At 39.4% G+C, this 14441-nt stretch overlaps 1 protein-coding gene across 1 annotated transcript; it reads left to right on the top strand.

Annotated features, from left to right (window-relative positions):
- The first annotated feature begins 2855 nt into the window (after positions 1 to 2855).
- LOC118421672 (tetratricopeptide repeat protein 23-like) lies at positions 2856 to 13840 on the top strand. Its single transcript, XM_035829119.1, has 13 exons — positions 2856 to 2861; positions 4673 to 4851; positions 5548 to 5722; positions 6090 to 6213; positions 6506 to 6662; positions 7227 to 7352; positions 7942 to 7993; positions 10131 to 10205; positions 11067 to 11235; positions 11684 to 11811; positions 12642 to 12791; positions 13224 to 13306; positions 13663 to 13840. Exons 2-13 carry the CDS (start codon positions 4685 to 4687, stop codon positions 13772 to 13774), a joined length of 1518 nt encoding a protein of 505 aa, XP_035685012.1. The 5' UTR covers positions 2856 to 2861; positions 4673 to 4684; the 3' UTR covers positions 13775 to 13840.
- The last annotated feature ends 601 nt before the right edge of the window (positions 13841 to 14441 follow it).

Genomic DNA, 14441 nt, shown 5'->3' with positions numbered 1-14441 from the left:
AGTTTTCTGTTATAAACTATTGTGTCAATTAATGTGACAAACTAACAAACTGAATAGATATACCTAAATCGTATAATCATTCGATTCAAAAAGTTTTCGGCAGAGCGAGTTTTCCGTCATAAGATAGTTATTATGCGTTTCAAAAGTGTGTCATACGATTGACACAGTTTTCAGCTCAGACAGCGCAGTACTAGATTTGACAGTTTACTTGAACAAGTTAGTATTTAGTTACTTTAAACCCTACCATGGTCCAAACTCCAGTAATCAGTTGTTAATTGATATGAAATAACCGCATCTAAAGTCATATATACGAAGAAACGCCATTTAGTTCGTAAGAAGGGACCTTAGAACTTGTCTGACACACTTGCAGAAAAGCGCTGCCTGAACCGCGCTATTATGTAAGTGTGTCATTCATATTGACACAGTTTGACTTCTGAACACGCATTAATATTCCGCTTTAAGTTATCTATATACAGTTCTTACTACGCCATTATATAAGTGTGTCATTCAAATTGACACAGTTTGTCTCCTGAACACGTATTTTGCTATTAGTTAGATATATTCAGTTCTTACGGCGCTATTATGTAAGTGTGTCATTCAAATTGACACAGTTTGACTCCTGAACACCCTTTTTCGCTTTTAGTTAGCTATATACAGTTCATTCAGCTTTGTTCTGCAAGTGTGTCATTCAAATTGGCACAGTTTGACACCTGAATACGTTTTCCGCGATTTCTTAGCTATATACAGGTCTTACATTGCTGTTCTATAAAAGAAAGTGTGTCATTCAAAGTGACACATTTTGTGTCCTGAACACGTTTCTCGCTATTATTGAGCTATACACAGTTCTTACGGCGCTATTATGTCAGTGTGTCATTCAAATTGACATAGTTTGTCTCCTGAACACGTTTACGCTATTAGTTAGCTATATACAGTTCTTACGGCACTATTATGTAAGTGTGTCATTCAAATTGACACAGTTTGACTCCTGAACACGTTTTCCGCTATTAGTTAGCTATATACAGTTCTTTTAGCTTTGTTCTATAAGTGTGTCATTCAAATTGACACAGTTTGACATTTGAACACGCATTCCGCTTTAAGTTACCTATATACAGTTCTTACAGCGCTATTCTATAATGCATTGTGTCATTCAAATTGACGCAGTTTGTCTCTTGAACACGTTTTTCGCTATTGGTTAGCTATATACAATCCTTACGGCAACATTATGTAAGTGTGTCATTCAAATTGACACAGTTGGACTCCTGAACACGTTTTTCGCTATTAGTTAGCTATATACATTTCAGCTTTGTTCTATAAGTGAGTCATTCAAAGTGACACAGTTGGACTCCTGAACACGCATTGCACTTTAAGTTACCTATATACAGTTTTTTTACAGCGCTGTTCTATGAATGCATCATTCAAATTGACACAGTTTGTCTCCTGAACACGTTTTTCGCTATTAGTTAGCTGTATACAGTTCATTCAGCTTTGTTCTATAGGTGTGTCATTCAAATTGACACAGTTTGTCTCCTGAATACGTTTTCGCTATTAGTTTGCTATATACAGTTCTTTGGGCGCTGTCTACAAGTGTGTCATTCAAATTGACACAGATTGACACTTGAACACGCATTCCGCTTCAAGTTAACTATATACAGTTCTAACAGCGCTATTCTATAATGCATTGTGTCATTCAAATTGGCACAGTTTGTCTCCTGAACATGTTTTTCGCTCCTAGTTAGCTATATACAGTTCTTACGGCACTATCATGTAAGTGTGTCATTCAAATTGACACAGTTTGACTCCTGAACACGTTTTCCGCTATTAGTTAGCTATATACAGTTCTTTTAGCTTTGTTCTATAAGTGTGTCATTCAAATTGACACAGTTTGACACCTGAATACGTTTTCCGCGATTACTTAATAGCTATATACAGGTCTAACATCGTTGTTCTATAAATGTGTCATTCAAAGTGACACATTTTGTCTCCTGAACACGTTTCTCGCTATTTGTTAGCTACATACAGTTCTTACGGCGCTATGATGTAAGTGCGCCATTCAAATTGACATAGTTTGTCTCCTAAACACGTTTATCGCTATTAGTTAAGCTACATACAGTTCTTACGGCGCTTATATTATGTAAGTGTGTCATTCAAATTGACACAGTTTGTCTCCCCAAGGTCCTCAGGTCTCCCGAACACGTTTTCCGCTATTAGTTCCCTGTATACACTTCTTACAGCACTGTTCTATAAATGTGTTATTCAAATTAACACAGTTTGTCTCCTGATGTCTACGAGAATGCCAGTTAATAGTTCGTTCGGATGGGACCTTACAACCGTTGCAGATTCGCAACGTGGGCCGAGACGATACGAACAAACACAAACTTAAAAAACGTTCTGCAAGTTCAAACATACTTTCGCCAAGAGTCCCTTAACAAACCTAATTTAACAATATGCGTAAGCCTGACTTGAATCCTCCTCTACCGAACCTAGCGCAGACTGAGACCGTCAAGATACCTGGTGACCCGCGTTCAATGACCTCACTCGTACGACCCGGAAGTATATGATCGTAATCGGTTGCACGGAAACCCCCATGCAGTGCGAAATCGAGGCCGAAAACAGGCATAAAGAGCCAGTTTGAAGGCTAACTTTGACTCTTCAAATCTCGTCCCGAAATAATATTTGAATCAAGACGAGTACTGTAGGCGATAGAACAACTCGTGGGGATTACGTGGGCACCTTTGACAGCCTGATTTGGGCCACCGCGATTTTTTAATCTTTTTTTTTACGCGACCATGTCAACTGCCTCAAACGGGCGTCCAACAGGACATGCGATCGCGCCATTTTTCCTGCAAGGGAACGTACATAAGGTTACAGGGGGTGGATCGCAAGGAAGGTTTTTGGCTCACAAGAAAACCTTAAGATCATAAAATAATAAAAGAACATGAAATATCATTGTACATCTAAATCTGCTATGTTTGACTGCTACCTTTTTACCAGAGAATCATAGACATACGATAACTAGAATAAACTAATAATGTATAGTCCCTAAAAGGGAGATGCTTGGGCACGAGAGTTATGCCAAAGTGTAAAGTTCAAAGTTGATTTTTGTTAACCATGTGCTGTAATACAGAGTACCCTGGTGACGAGAGTTGCAGTTGTCATAGTTGATGTTTGGACGCTCAGCACAGACACAAATGGACTAGTTTTCCTGCAAATCGTTTAATAAAGCAATTTTGGAGCCAATTTCCTGTGGCAGGACAGTATATACATAAGGTAAGGTGTGGTAAGACTATTTTAGGCTGCTGAATTATGTCATAAATGGTGTCGTTATTTTTTTTAGCGATGATATTGTTTTTTTTGCGGGGGGGGGCAGAAGTAAACATAGAACTAGAGATAAATATGTGTACTGTCACACATACACACAGGGTCGCTTTTAAGTGTAATTTATGCCAGGTGAAATTCTAGCTAGGTAATGATAAAAGGCAGGTGTGAACATATACAGGCCCACCTAAACAGTCCCTTCTGCAATAAGAAATGGACTAGCCCCGCCAGAACAACCCCCTTCATTCAGCAAGTTCTAAGTACTTGAGACACACGTACACTCGAGGTGCAAGGGACGCTCGACCAAACAGAAAACAGTGCACGTGATAAAGCTTGCCTTATTTTACTGCCTGGATAAATTATGCAGATGATCGTAAAAATTTGCATAATTAACATGTTGCTACATTCCTCTCTACTTTAAGGAACATATGGTATGAATATCAAAAGTGTAATGGCTTTTTATAATTTTGAAATTGATATGCAAATTATTGCCTCATTTGCATAAATTTCACATCTCATGGTAATCTTAATGATATCAATTAGATTTGACGAAAATATTAAACACCTACCATTTAACAGTAAGGCTGCATTGGTAATTTTCATTTGCTGAAATTATGATAATGAGCTCCCTCAAAGATACGCTACCTAGCAATTATAGCAATTATCTATTCAAATGGAATAACAACATATATTCTGTCAAATCAGAAAAATAAGTCATCTTTGTCCTTACGTATTGATAGCCCTTTAGTCTTGACCAAACGTTATTTAATATCATTTTGGCACAATTTGACAAACCCACAAACCAAAGTGCACAAAAGTCTAGCCCCTTTATATAGCTTGACATCATGATGGTTAGATAATGGAAGCTTGTGAATAAGTAATAGAGATGTAATGAATAAATAATATAATAAGTAATAAATGATATATAAGTAAACTCGTAACGTCACTGGAAACAGAACAGTCCATTGGTCACTGATTGTGACGTCAAAATTCAACATGGCGGCACCCATGGATTGTCAAAATTCAACATGGCGGCACCCATGGATGGCTAAAGAAACAATACAGGGATTCGCTACGCGACCCTGTAACTATCAACATGATCAAATTGAATCTAAAGAAATATAGATGTTCAAGTGCAGTGCAAGTCTTATGTACGTTAGGAGCTCAGCAACATAATACGGTTAATTGTTCTAAATGCTGCAAATTTGTTTTTTGTACTTGTGATTTTAAATATCTAACGTTAACGTTAATGTGTAATAACGTCGATTTTGATAATGAGACTATTAAAATGTTCTGCTGTTTATGTGCAAAGTGGTGTTAAAATAAAGTTCAATTTCAATGAATGTACTCCCTTCAGAAACCGCCAGCCATGGCAGATTTTGATGATTTCCCACCGAGTGATCCGGAGCCTGAGGAGCCGCCTGCTGTGGTGACTCCGGCTCCTGTTATCCCCATAGTGGACATCCCTACAGCAGAACCCCCTCCCTCACCCTCACAACATGGAGACGACCAATCAACGGTCAGGGACTCACCAAGGTAACACCAAAAACTAGGACCTGAAAAAATTTGGTGGACAGGATGTTGGACCTATTGAAAAATGAACAGATTATAATATGATCAGGCATTCACAAGTTTGGGGGCTAACCTGTTGAGGGTAGAGTCTATAGTCATTTTTACCAAGTTTTACAATCAACAGAACAGAGGCAGTTAGACTTGTAGGATTTTATAATGCCAGTGAGAGTCAAATACTCCACAAAACAGATTTCTTTGTTGCAAAATGGACTATTGTTTTGAGTATCGTCTATTCACAAGTTTTCACATACTGAATCAGATCCAGGTTTAGGTTCGTACCTGGACCTGGACCTGAACTGGACCTGAACCTGAATTTTCTGCACCCCTACTAAAACACTTCAGAATTTTCTGCATGGGGAATTTGGATACTACTTAGAATTAGAAAAACATAGAAATGCAAACTTTTTAGGAGTGTATACGTGGGGTTTAACGTTATACATGTGTTTTAATTCTGCATTCTAAATTCAGGAATTTATGTTTTATTTAAGGCTAAGAATAAGATGCTCTAAGATAAAGTCAGGAAGGCCTGCTATGCTTTGTGCTACCAATAGGTTAATGTCTGAAGTGACCGCCTATCTTCTATCTGAGTGGGCACCAGGATATGTTTGGCAAAATAGATTGGTCTAAATTTGAGGTCCTGATTTGTTGTAAAATCTGTAGTGAGGAGGAAACAGAGACTGGGCAGTCGGAAGTTGACTCCGAGAGACCCCCAAGCACCCGGCGCAAAACCAGGCGTAAGAAGAAACGTCTGGTGAACGGGGTGGACATGACACCACCTGCAGAGCTGCTTAGGAAGGCTGAGAGGAGAGCCAAGAAGTATAGGAGTGACAAAAAGGTACATGATTTATATTTGATGTGTGCGTGTGTGTGTCAGAAAGTCTGAAAAAGTTTTCACATGTTTTTATCAACGAGTTTGCTAAGTTTTCACATTTTTTTAACGAGTTTGCTCAGTGTAAGGCCATTGACCACTTCTATAGGCACTGAACTATGCTCACTGTGGCAACATCTCTTCTCCCTAAGTCAGAAACATCAAGCTTCAGCAAGCTTGACTAACTGATCCAATAGGCGAAGCAGGGGTTACGAGCCTGGAGGCTGCTCGGGAAATTTTCTACCCCATGTTACATTCAGAAAGTGATGGTCTAGCTTGTATATCTCTGCCACTGTTAAGCTATCTGTGAGCAATAAATAAATGTTTATTACAGGTGGATGAGTGTATAGCAGAGTTAGTGAGGTGTACGGCCCTGTCCAGGGTAGTGTATGGAGATGGTGACTGGAGACTTGCAGAGGCACACACCAACTTAGCAGCAGGCTATCTGGAGCTCAGAGGTATGTGTATGTTCTGTGCCATCTGTCTGCCTTGGCCATGTAGATTTGACCACCACTGTTGTCAGCCTTCCACCAAATTTAGATAACCTGTCATCATCAAGTTCTAGCAGAAAGTCACCCTGACCCTTTCCATGAGGGCTGACAAAACTCACACCAAACTAGAATAGATACTCCTTTACACCTGATTCAAGTGAGGAAGATTTTCCCAGAGTAAACCTGCTATTACATGTACACTTGAGGCATGAATGTTTTCAAGCATTTAACGTACGCAAATTTCTTCTTCACATCACAGGACTGGCTCCCCAGGCCCAGCAGCATGCAGAGATGTCCCGCTCCATCCTGCTGGGAGGTGTGCACACATCCCACTCCAGCCATACCAAGGCACGGATCCTGGAGGTCCTCGTAAACATGCACCTCATCCTGGGGAGGGCGCTCACATCGCAGAAAAAGTATCCTTCTTACTGATAGCTTCACAACCGTTTGTGATAACACTGTATTGGCTACAATTTACACCAATGAAGTATTGATTGATGTTTTCTTTCGTCTTGATGCAGTAAGCTGAACTATGAATCTATCAGAGTGATACAGTATAAGTTACTTGGGTCACAATGAATATGCCTGATGATGCAGTACTTTGACTACTTACATGTATGCAGCAGTTGCCTGATGAGAAAAGTAGACTGTGGTGCAGATGCTGCAATGTAGCCTAACATACTTTTTTATGCTGATACAACTGTAGGGAACCATCAACTACTCTAACAATGTGGAGGGCAGCAAACATACTAGTACAATCCTCAATTTTATGGGGGAAAACTATGAGTACAACAATGTAACAGTTATATACCTTAAGTGCTTTATATTTGGAGGTGTTTTCACCTAACATATGTAGATCACATCTATGTGATGTAATATTACACGATCTGTTTTTTTAACATCCGTGATAAAAGGATATGGCTTACCGGTACATAATTTTCCTGAGAGTTCTTCCACTTGTTCCTTAACTGGACTTTAAGATTCCGTGAGGCAGAGCACTCCTTAAACAGAGCCTCTAAGGTGTGTGAGGAGAGACTTAAGGTGCCGGGGCTCAACAGTCTGGAGCAGACAGACCTGGAGACAAGGGTGGCCATCGCTCAGGGGAAGTAAGTGAACATTTCAGGGTTCAACATAGTAGGCTCAAAATTCTGGGTGTATTATTGGAGCTGTGTACCTAATTTATGACTGCTTGTACCGGTGCATCTAATCTATACATTTATGTGGGGTTATATACAATCATGTTCAAATATGGATATACAAAATACTGCATACTCAGTTTAGTATGCAGCTTATTCTTAATGTTTAAGTATCAGAAACATTATTAGTAAAACCTTTGTTATAATTCAAAAACTCTGTAAGCTAAGTTTAATAGCTATAGAATTTCAGATTCCAGCTCTGAAGAGATGAAGTAAGGGTGACATCTTAATGATGTGTGTAGTACCCATTTTTTCCGTACACCTTAAATGAATTTTGAGCTTAATGTACCTGTTTGTTGATTCATATATCAATGTTAACAGAAAAGAAAACACTTCCTACCACAGCGCCACCTATCATGCTGTAATGAACTGCAGCAATCACTGTGCCTGCTATTTTTGTGCTGTTTGTACTGCTTTCCCTCCTTATATTGATGTTAGGAATTTCCTTGAATAATTTCTCCTCATTGAATTGTAATCATGTTTCATGTTTTCGTTGTAGGCTGTACCTTGCTGACAAAAACCCATCAAAGGCAGCAAGATTCATGGAAAAGGTAATGCATGTAACGGCACTGAACTTTAATCCAACACATTCCAGCAAATTCCAAACTGAACCATGAATAAACAAGCGGGCTTTAGGCCATACCAATTTAATTTGTTGGTTCTCGGAATCGCCGCTTCTATTTTTCCCAATTTCAAAAAAAAAAAAAAAAAATCCATGAGGTTATTTGCATGTTCATGAGAACTCATTTGCATGTTCGTGAGAGTTACATGGTACCTACAAGTTGCTGGACAAACTTCGGCTCAGTTAAACAAAACTTCTGAAACAAGTACTGGACATGCAAAAACAACTATCACCTGCTTATGTTTTCCTTTGTGTTGTAAATCATCGAAAACCACCAATAGATCGTGAAATTTGTGCTGAAAAATGACGATTCGGCAAACCAAAATGGCCGCCATGTAGCCAGTCACAAGTATGTAAATGAGATGCAATTTCATGCAAATGAGCACGCCTCTAGCGTTTTTTGCTTAAACTGCAGCTTTCACAAGGAGAATAATGAATCAGATGTTTCAGGCACTCTTTTATTTTTTGGGTGAAATGAAGTCATTTTCTTGTTGTTGTTGCTAACATACATTAGACATTATACTATGCTGAAAAAGTTTTTCAACCTTTTTAAAAGTTTTTTAATGTTGTTAATGATTTACTATGATGATTTATTACAACTGTTAAGCTTTATTACTGTGTGTACTTCTGTAATACTGCACATTATTTTGCATTTGTATTGTTGAAATTAAATATAAAATGTATGCTTACATGCAAATTTTTCATGTAATTGTAACTGGATAAGTATTCTGCCACACATATACCATGGTTTCAGGTCTGGAATTACCAACCTGAAACTCTGGACCTGAATCCAGACTTGTTGCATTTTTTTTTTTTTTTTTTTTTCGCCCTGTCGCTCCAACTTTTTTCTGAAAAAATCCGAGAACCAACAAATTAAATTGGTATGGCCTTAGCGCATTCTGGAAACTGTTTAGTGCATTGTTTACTATGTTTCCCCGGCCATTGCTACACATGCATTGGTCTGCCACTTTCTGTTGTGTCACGAGAAAATAACATTTCAAAGACAGTGTAACTGATAGCAAGTCCTTTGGGATTCTATTCCCAGTGGAACTTTAATCCAACACAATAATATAACAAGGCTGTTTATCTATGGATTTCATATTTACAACAACAAATTTGTATCAATCGGCAGGCACTTACTCTAGGTTAAATTGGCAAATCGGCATGTCGGTAAACTGCTGATAGCCGCGATCAAAACACGGCCCCAAAATGCATCAACCAGCGGCAAATCCTTTCTGCTGTTCTACTACACAGTTATGACGTTCTATGAAACTTTCTATCCGTTGTTTGGTTAGCAAATGGTGGCAAAATACGTTGTTTGTGAATGGTTCCCAAAAAATATACTCGCAAAACATGTAGTACAAACTCCCTACAATACGTCCCCCAGGTGGGGCTGTTGGTATCGCCAGTGAGATCCGTCCTACTGGCCTTTGGATGTGATCATTTTCAAAAATAGGGGTGAAGGGGCGTGCTGAAATATGATTCAAAATGGCGCGTGTTCGGATTTCCACTGAATTTGTGTAACAAAGCCTGGCCCTGTACTTTAAAGAGGGACTCTTCAAGGCATGTTGGTTGTGTTGGATGGACAGTTTATTGATATTTCGCTATATTTACTGTGATGATTAATGTGTAATGTGAGGACGAAGAGTAGGGTTGCTTGAAATTACAGTCGCTGCCCTCCTCCCACAGCTTGATTAACAGCATGAAAACATACCAGAAGATTGATTAACTTGTCGCTGCAACATGCGATCTTTGTGAGCTCAAACTTACAAGGTTTTAAGTCGTATACCTTACTGGTTTTGTAAAGCACTCAAAAGAATTTGCATACCGGAGCTAGTTTTTGACTGACAGATGGGTTCTGAAAAGTGTTGGATTAAAGTTGCGTTGGATTAAAGTTCAGTGCCGTTAGTATTTCACATATAGTAAAACATTATTTTCATCTTGGTATCATATGAAGTTTGGTTAAAAATGGAAATAGGTTCTGAATGTTGTTGCTGTGTAGATGTCAGGATATCAACTTATTGATTATGTGAAATTCTTAGACTTTAAGATGTTGTCTTGTTTAGGCTGAGGATCTGATCAAGGAGAACCATGGAGAAGACAGTGTGCAGCTGATCCCTGTGTACCAGGACCTGGGAAGGGTATCCTTTATTATTAGTCAGGTCATCTTCATCTTCATGTAATGATCCAACTTTATCAGGAGTCTGAGACAAATTTGGTAACCAATCACGCGGCGGCCATGATAGATTTAAAACGAGTTCAATGAGGCAAACAAAAGACTGTCCATCATAATAAGTAGTTCAACCAATGATAGCATGGAAATTAGAAAATTGACCAATAAGATAATGGCTGCATGGTCCGTCAAATATTTGCATCATTATGTTTTTATTTTGCCTCTCTTAAGGGAATATGGGATCAGTACGCGAGTCTAAATTGCTACATATTTCACTGCATAACACTGGTTATAATATTTATTATTTGATCTTATATTGTGAAAATTTGTGTGGTCTAGGGAAAAACTAAATGGGAGCTGATTTTAGAAATAAGTTTTGTTTGTTTGCCTCATTGACCTCTTCTTCAATCTATGATGGCCAACGCGTGAGAAAGGTGTATTTAGCCATAAAACCTGACAGTTGTCTTCAGTGTAGAAAATTTGAGATGGGGAAATTTCAGTAAAGCTGATGTCAAACAGTCTTGTTCATCACTACTTGAAGCTCCAATTCCTACATTCCTTTAATAACTTTATTATGAATGTCTGTTCTCCTGAATCAATAGTTACTAGTGGAGTGGGGTTGTCACGCCAATTTTTTGATCCTATCAATTTCAGTATCATTTTCAAATTGTTACCTTGTTAAGGACTCAGTCTTCATCTGTATTGTACAACCGGTATTCATTCATTCTTTGAGTGACTGTCTGGTTTGACACAAAATCTTATTCATATTCTGTGATTTGGATATGTTGGGTTATCCATGTTTATAGCCTCATCCTTAACAAGTGCCCAGATAGAGCAGAGTAAGGGAGACGACACTGATCATGACAGAGCTGTGGAGTACTTCCTACAGGCCCACTCTATCTCTGGAGTGAGCTACGAGTCGGGGAGTGTGGAGATCGGTAGAACGGCGCACGCTCTGGCCATGGCGTATTCAGCCTCTAACATTGCTGAGGGAGAAGGTACAGTATATTCTCAGACAAGTATCATTGATTATCTATGGTGCAAGTCTGTAAAAATGCACCATAAACTATGATTAAAAAAATAGAAAAGAGTAGAATTTTCCTCAGAAGGACTGAACATCACAAAAGCTTTTGGTTTAGGCAGTTAATGAAAGCAAATTCCTCCAGTCAAAAATGTCATGAAAATGTAATAGATCCAACTAATGGGTAAAAGTGTCTTTTGTTTTTCTCTCCCAAGTTTCACTAATGACGAATGATTCTGACTAGAAACCATATCCTAGCCCAATTTCTCCTAAGGCACCCGAGCTGCAGACTTCACAACAATTCTAAAAATGCAGCCCAAGAACATACATGTATTACACGACATTGTTCAGTAAGCTGCCTATATTTGCGTACGTATTATTTTAATCCAGCAGTAAAGTTTCATCTGTTGTTCTGTACTGTGCAGCCTCAGCGGAGACATACCTGGAAGAGTGCCTGGGTATCTACCAGGTGGCGTACGGGCCGCACCACCCGGACACACTACGGGTGCAGGACGAGCGAAGCAGGCTGCTGGTCAGGATGGGCAAACAGGAGGTCAGCTGAGCGCTCTATGTGCTGCCTTTTGTGCCATTAATTTTGTAATTAGATGTGTGTAGTCTGTGTACCACTATCAGTCAACTTTCGTCTGTTTTACTGGGCAAACAGGAGGTCAGCTGTGCAGTCTGGGTGATGCCATCTCCAGGCAGATCTACCAGTGGCATAATACCCCCCTCACATTAGGCGAAAATCGATCGGACGACGAGTCTGCGAGCTCTAAATTACGAGGAGGCATGACCCTGATGGGAAGGGGGGAACTCTGCCATTTCTTCGTCGGCAGCAGGCTCATGCCTCCTTGTAATTTAGAGCTCACAGACTCGTCTTACGATCGATTTTCGCCTAATGTGAGGGGGGTATAAGGAGTTTAGCTGGTCAAGGAGTGTTCTGAGCCACAAAACACTCCTTGGCCAGCTAGACTCCTTATGCCACTGGTAGATCTGCCTGGAGATCAGCCTTGTGCTGCTATTTTTGTACTCAGGTGTTATATGGGGCTTTCATATATAGGATGTGGTACCTCCCATCCATCCATTCCTCAAGACATCCATTTATCACATAGATACACTGCATTCAATCATCAATTCTTTCCTTCATTTGCCAAATCATCCATCCCCTATATATGGCTTTGTGAGTTGTGGTATCCTTAATTAGATAGTTAATGTTTACCATTTACATTTACATTTATCCTGACTATATTTACGACTCTAGGAGCTCTGTCCCACTGGTCGGACTCCATAGAGTCCCTATACAGTCAGTCTACAAAACCTCATTGTCAAGCCCTAAACAGTTTCCAGTGGTCAGGCATTTAAGTCTCTTTTCTATACTGTCAGGAAGCGCTGGAGGCCCTTCGGTTTAACCTGCGCCCCAAGATGGAGGCGTTTGGTGAGTACAGTGAGGAGGTGGCCGAGTCGTACCAGCTCAGCGGAACCATCCGCCTCACGCAGGGCAAGATGGAGCCGGCACTCAAGAGCCTCAAGAAGGTGCAGGGGTGTCCTCTCTCATTCTCAGTCTGTTTTTTTGAGTGTGAATGTGTTTCTTGACATAACTTTAAGTGCAGTCACTGACTCACTCCCTATCCAGTTAAGTCTCGCTCGCCATTGTTCCCATCTTGCAAGGGTTTGACATGGTGGGATGTCACAGTGAAGACAAGAGTATAATGTCTACAGAACTTTTTGCCTTGTGACTAGTATTCTTAATTGTATACATGATGTATTTACTTGAGAGAGCGTTATGTTTTCTGTAATGTTTGTTTTCTGATTGAAAAGCACAACTAAACAAGCTATGGATGGATACTATGTTTGAAGATTTTGTTTAGCAAGCCAAGAGCCTTTGTCTTGTTTTGATACTGGTAAGTAGAGATCTTGAAAAAAGACTTTAAAACTTGCTAAACAACCTTGTTTTTTTCCTCACAGGCTCACATGATCCAGTCTAACCTGTTTGGTGCCGGGCACAAAAAGGCAAAGGCAACACAGCAGCTCATAGATATGATCACAAAGTAAGGCACATACATTGTAACTTTTCAACATTTTCCCTAGTGTTCAAAGTTTTGTCTTTTGATCGGAGAAAGATTTTCATTTTGTCCGTACTAAATTTGCTTGATAGATTTTAAAGTGAATTTATTGGGCTGAAAGTATTGAACAACACCGATTCTATAACACTGTCTGTATTGTTTTTATTTACTATGATAATTACTTCACTCAGAGGGAATAATTTATTACTAGTATTCTCGTTTTTGTATGGGTTTATAGCATTACCATACACTGTCAGGGGGGCATGTTTAAAGGGATGAAGTCTGCCATCTCCAGTAAGTTGTTCTGTGTTTAACTTATCAGGTGTTTCCCTACCCCACAGGACTCCTTCTGTAGCTGCCAAGCAAACGTCCACAGACAGCAAGAAGCCGCACTTCTCAGCCATCGTGGGGAGGAACACTCAGCTGGGAGGGTTTAAGGCTGCATTGTTCTGAGGAGCTGTGAAGTCATAGTCTCCAATTAGACCCTACGGTGCCTTAGAGATAGTGTCAAAGCCGGCCAAAGGGAGTCAAACGGGCACCAGAGGGTGCCGGCTATACTCCATGGCCAGCTTTGATACTATCTCTAAGGCACCTAGGGTCTGCTTGGAGAATAGTTAAGTCATAAAGACTTGTCCATGTTGTTGTCACACTCATCTTTATTAGCCATTAAAAGTACAAAATAAGTGCAACAAACATTACATGAACTTTTCTTACTCATTTACCCACCAAGTTGACTCTCATATCATGAAAAAACTGACAACTTTTTTTGTGGAACTGTGGAAATTGATTTTTAGTGTTTACTATGATCTAAAGACATTTAAACATTTCATTCCAAGGTTTACAAGAAAGAGCTGGATTTAAGATTAATAAATTGTATCAATAATATGTACATGATAGAAATTTACTGCTGTAAAAATATGAAAGGAATCTTCTCAAAGAATTATATACGGTGTTGAAAATGAAGTTATAAGACAAGTCAAAGCAATATCTAAGATGGATAAAATCTTGATGACTCTATGATACGTTTTTCTAGCTTATGTGGGAGCTGTCTAGTACTCTGGTCATTTATGTTGTCATTTAGTATCTTTAAGGACAAATGAAGCATTGTTAGGAATACTTA

The sequence above is a fragment of the Branchiostoma floridae genome, chromosome 8 (genome assembly GCF_000003815.2).
Source record: "Branchiostoma floridae strain S238N-H82 chromosome 8, Bfl_VNyyK, whole genome shotgun sequence".
NCBI lineage: Eukaryota > Metazoa > Chordata > Leptocardii > Amphioxiformes > Branchiostomatidae > Branchiostoma > Branchiostoma floridae.
The sequence above is the reverse complement of the archived record's forward strand: the minus strand, read 5'-3'. Positions and strand labels throughout refer to the sequence as shown.